Source organism: Haplochromis burtoni, unplaced genomic scaffold (assembly GCF_018398535.1).
Source record: "Haplochromis burtoni strain Fernald_Lab_line unplaced genomic scaffold, NCSU_Asbu1 Contig_1, whole genome shotgun sequence".
NCBI lineage: Eukaryota > Metazoa > Chordata > Actinopteri > Cichliformes > Cichlidae > Haplochromis > Haplochromis burtoni.
Window position 1 is genome coordinate 3,714,653 of NW_024582362.1, and position 5,010 is coordinate 3,719,662.

The 5,010-nt window shown below is 39.4% G+C and overlaps 1 protein-coding gene across 1 annotated transcript; it reads right to left on the reverse strand.

Annotated features, from left to right (window-relative positions):
• Nucleotides 1-2,993: 2,993 nt before the first annotated feature.
• On the reverse strand, nucleotides 2,994-4,646 carry LOC102304701 (musculin). The gene is made up of 2 exons (XM_005912160.2): nucleotides 3,984-4,646; nucleotides 2,994-3,753 (listed from the first exon to the last, which is right to left on the reverse strand). The coding sequence occupies exons 1-2, from the start codon at nucleotides 4,404-4,406 to the stop codon at nucleotides 3,676-3,678; spliced, it is 501 nt and encodes a 166-aa protein (XP_005912222.1). The 5' UTR covers nucleotides 4,407-4,646; the 3' UTR covers nucleotides 2,994-3,675.
• Between the last annotated feature and the right edge of the window lie 364 nt (nucleotides 4,647-5,010).

The following is a 5,010-nucleotide window of genomic DNA, read 5'->3' on the forward strand; positions in this document are numbered from 1 at the left end:
AAAAAAAAGAAGAAAAAAACTCGATGGTGCTGAGCCTTGATGGCTGATTAGGTAATTTTATATCAAAACAGTGTGTTCATTCTAATGATATATTTTAAAGAATTATAAATTAAATAAAAAATATATATAAGACAAAGAAGAAATACATATTTCAGTGTAGAATGGAAACGAGAACCAAGAGAGGAAATGAGCTGCTGGTGTATTCTCATTCAAATTATTGTTAAAAATAAATAAATAAATAACCAATAAAGGAAAAATCACTGAAAATCAATGTAATATCAATTTAACATCATTCTAAATACGCTATACAATTTTAGGAGGGTAGTCAGACTTTCAGTCTGGCCTTACCCTGATGACTTACGTGAAGATGTGCTGACCTCTGCTGGTGATAAATATTCAAACATTTTGTTTACAATAAATGCATTTAAAAGTCTCTGATTGACAGTAGACTCATTTCATTTCTGATTCAGCTGACCTTACAGCTCTACATCTGGATTTTTAACCCTTTATCAGATGAGGAAGCGTTTAGGGTTTCCTGCTTTGCAATAAGAAAAGAAAAGAAACGACTGGAAAAAAAAACTATAAAAGCAAAGGACTTCCGAGAACACTCTAGGTTTGAAAGTATTGTCACTTTAACTGTTTCTAGGATGTTTTATTAAATTAGGGGTGATTGAAATTGAGGTCTTTTTTTGTTGTTTTTTGTTTTTTTAATTGACTTCTACACACTTGGATTTAGTACAAACAAGTACAAACTACCTCTTCTAACTTCTTCTTCTGACTCCATTAGAATAGATAGAACAGAAATGGTTCAGTATTAACTGTGGCTTTTTAAAGCCCAAGTGCCCGCATGAACACAACGCAGAGGCAGCTAAAGCCAGTCACTATTGTTATAACTGACAGCTCTAGTTTTACACCATACAAAAAATGTTCCCTGATGTCTCTGCTTTTGTTACCTGGACCCAGTGCAGATGGTGATAGACAGAAGGACTCTGACCAAAATAACGTCTCTGATAGACAGTCTCCCACCCCATGCATGCAAATGCTGCTGAACTGCAGAGCTCCTTCAGTGACAGACTGCTGCATCCTCGATGCATGAAGGAGCGTTTCCGCAGGTCCTTCCTTCCTGCAGCTGTCAGACTGCACAATCAAAACTGCTCCCAACAAACATACATGTTTACATCAGCACTGTAACTTGCACTATTTTATCAATCGATTCACACTACAACCTGGGTTTGCCTCTTATCTGTATTAAATTTTTATTAATTTTAATAACTGTACAGAACTCTGTTTTTGGTAACTAATTTCCTTGATGTAAATATGTAAAAATATTGTGTATGTTTCTGTTCTGTGTCCTGTGTCCTGTTTGTTTGTATATGTGTTTTTCTTGCTGCTGTTACAACCAAATTTCCCCTTGTGGGAACTTAAAGGATTATTCTATTCTATTCTCCAATACTAGATGATATGGCTTTAATAAAGAGTTGCTTTTCTTAAAATATGTACAAATCCTGTATGCTGAGATGAAATCATTTCACTTTTTTTAACAATATTAAACCAGAAGAAGCAAACTGACATTGTCCATTTACTTAGAAATGACTGTCACTGTGTGCGTGTATGGTTGTAAATTTAAATCAACAATAGAAGAAGCATTTTTACCTGGAAACTGTGGACTTTCTTTTTCTAAAAGAGTCTTTCATACCCAATCTGCAAAGTTATGGAAATTTAAATATACATTTAAATATTTTTTCCTCTCATAAATGCGATTAAATTTAACGTCTGCGTGTTTTGTTCACAGTCCTCACCACTAGATGCCACTCATGCAACATTTACAAAATGCATGAGCTCTAAAACACAGCTTAAGTCTCATTAGGCGTCTTCATTTGTTCTGGCCAGTGTTGACATAAACCGAGACAAATTGTTTGGTTTGTGAAAAAACACAAAAAAACACAAAAAACCTTCAGTCCTTCAGAAACTTCAGGAAAGGAATCAGCTCACTGCCCAAATATCATCATTCTGTTGACGTGCCACGCTTTGATTAATGGCACCTCATTTGCAGTGCAGTCAAGTTGCACATCAGACATTTACAAGATGCTGTCCCTCAGTGCCACATTTTTAAGTAGATGGTACGACAACAGGCGGAGTGAGTGTGAGAAGGCAGCTCATTAGCTGTCCGGGTCCAAGAGAGTGGCCAGTTTCTCCCAGGAGAGCAGTTCAGAGTTCTGGGAAACTCACCAACGCAGCAACAGCTGCAGCTCTACATGAACCTGATGAAAACTCATCCTCTCCCCTCTCTCTTTCTCTTTCATTTAAACCGTTTTGTCAGTCTGTCCCACCAGACTGCCCGGGCTTGGATCTCAGCCCATCTGTACTCACATCATTTTGGGGGGTTTAACTGGATAAAATGACTCCCAGATCAAGAGATCACCGTTATCCATTCTCTCTGCCAACTAAGCATGGAGTTGGATGAGTCTGTGTGCTCCCGCAAGAGGGATATGCAATGTATGGAGGGGTGCAGAAGGTTACTGAGGAATTCTACCAGTGACCTTTGATTTTTTTCGCTGAACTTTTCACCACTCTTATATGAATGTGAATATTATCACTGTGTGGTGTGGTGTTCAAGATTTCCAACCTCCTGCTGCCAAAAATGAGAAGTCATGTGTGGCAGCTCCAAGCAGCTGATATGAGGACTTAGAAGAATTTCTTTAACCTTGTGACCACCACAAATTTAGCATTTTGATTTGGTTGAGCCACTTATTTGGACCTTTTGTGACAACGCTGGAGATTTTGTCACATTTAGAGTTCATTACAGAGCCTGTTTGTGTGTGACGGGTCCAATATTTGCCCTGGCTTTATAGTTTCAGTGCATCTATCAAGAATGTGTACACACTGATAATTAAAAGGTTTTCATGTCTTTCTAAAACATGTTTTGTTTACGCAAGTGGCACAGATATTCACATTTCTAATTTGCTTTTTATCGTGTGAGCGCTTTCTGATGTTCATCTCCTGCAGATGTGCCGAATTATCCAGCAGTTCTCAATGCATGGATACATGCATATGGCTAAATGGTGAACTTCTATGGAAACAATAAATGCAGACAGATTCTCACATTGTCTCAAATGCAAAGACTTTAAAACACAAATACAATAAATAGATCTACAATACAGGTGAATTATTGTGGTTACTGTCATAGTGTCAAGCCAAACTAGCAAAAAGCAGAAAGTATTTTAAGTTGTGAGGTCTTTTGTTTTTTTGTTTTTTAAATTCGCTCATAGAGCAGAATGAAAGAATCAAACTGCAACTGGACATCATGCACAGGCCGAGCTGCCGAAACTGTTTAATGTATCAAAAGTGTGTTCAGCCATATAACAGTTTAATGATGCTGTGCACAGACTGATGGGGTGAAAGATATTAAAGACGTTTGTTAAATCCAAATTTTACACACAAAAAAAATCAAGCATAAATGAAGATTAGATGTTACACTCAGTGTAAATGTGACATAATACTGATTTCAGCAAACATGCACACAGTAAAACATAATAGTTTTAAATTCACAGTCATTGTTTAGGGCATATGGTTAAAACGGGGTCAAACTGATGCCCCTCCTTTTTGTTTTTATTGTTGTTGTTGTTTTCAGGTTTTAGCAGAAGAGCTTGAGCTTGGTGGGTGAAGACGTGTCGCCTAAGCTGTTGCTCCACAAAGTCTCATAGATGATGAGATGTCTTCCTCTGACCTTCCTGTCATCATAAATGGCCAGGTCTGTTGGAGAAGAATACAAATTCATTTGCTCAGAATGACAATGGTTAATTCAGAATTGCTTTCATTTTGGAAAAATCGTGCATTCTGTTATGTCAGCAAAGATGACAATAGGGTTCATACTGAAAGCCAGAAGCAGAGGACAGTTAGTTTTATAGTTGCTGAAGCAATGTGTAAAAGTATAAAAGCAAAAGTTGATCTCTGTCATGGCTGTAAAGGTTTGGCATTCATACCAGACTGACAGGGTGTGCAAATCTGCTCTCGAATCGGTCATCCTGCAGGAGCTGCCTAAGGTGGGAAATGTAGCTAGAAGCGAGACGAAGGGTGTCCAGTTTGGAAAGTTTGGTGTCCGCTGGCACCCAGGGCAGGCTGGTTTTCAGTCTGGAGAAAGCTTTGCTCAGCACTCTCATCCTCGCCCTCTCCCTGGCGTTAGCCGCGTTCCTCTGCGACTGTCGCGTTTCCCTCTGGTGCGCTTTGGAAAGTCTGTGCTCCTGCTTGATCCTCCCCTCAACACCTTCGTCTTCCAACTCCTCCTCCGAGTACCGGCTGGGATTATAGCAGGTGACTTTCCGCGCGGTGGCCTCCAAGGCAGCGGTAGTCCTTTTGTGGCGTGTCTCGTCGTCCTCGGCATCACTTGCAGCAGAGCCAGTGGACATGGCTGCTCCACCTGCGCCTGGGGAAACAGACCGGAGTGGCACTGTGGACGACAGACAACAGTGAAGTAAATGACGAGAGGTTGCAAGTCAGCACCTCCTTGCAGTTTCCATTTGGTAACCCTGGAACTTATTTCCCACAGAAGCGCTAAAACGTCAACCCTTGATTCACTACAGTACCATCTGCACCAACTAAAGACAGCTCTGTCTAAAGAGACATGGCCTAGCTATCCCTCTAATTTAAGTGTCATGGACTTGGCATCTGCACAGTTTTTTTGCTGAGCATTTCTCCTCCCCCTTTTTTGTCCGAGCGACCATGACCTCAGTGGGACCACAACTCCATCTCGTTGTGTAAACTGTTAAAGACACATGTTGCTCATTTGCATCTTAATTTAAAAAAAAAAAAAAGTTAAGTCCTGTCAACTATTTGCCCTCAGAGATAGTTAAAGCAAAAGATGCAATGAAGTTCATCCAAAGATGTTTGTGCAATAATTTTACCCTTTTTTCTTTTTTTTTGCAAATTCCTTAAACATTCTAAATTTATTGGAGAGCATGAATTCCCTGATTTAGGTTCAGTCCATTGCAACAATTACAACTACATTATATT

Coding starts and splice junctions, on each gene's coding strand:
- LOC102304701 (XM_005912160.2), bottom strand. CDS start 4,406: ATGTCCACTGGCTCTGCTGCAAGTGATGCCGAGGACGACGAGACACGC. Junction 3,754..3,983: donor TTGCACACCCTGTCAGTCTG/GTATGAATGCCA, acceptor CTTCTCCAACAG/ACCTGGCCATTTATGATGAC.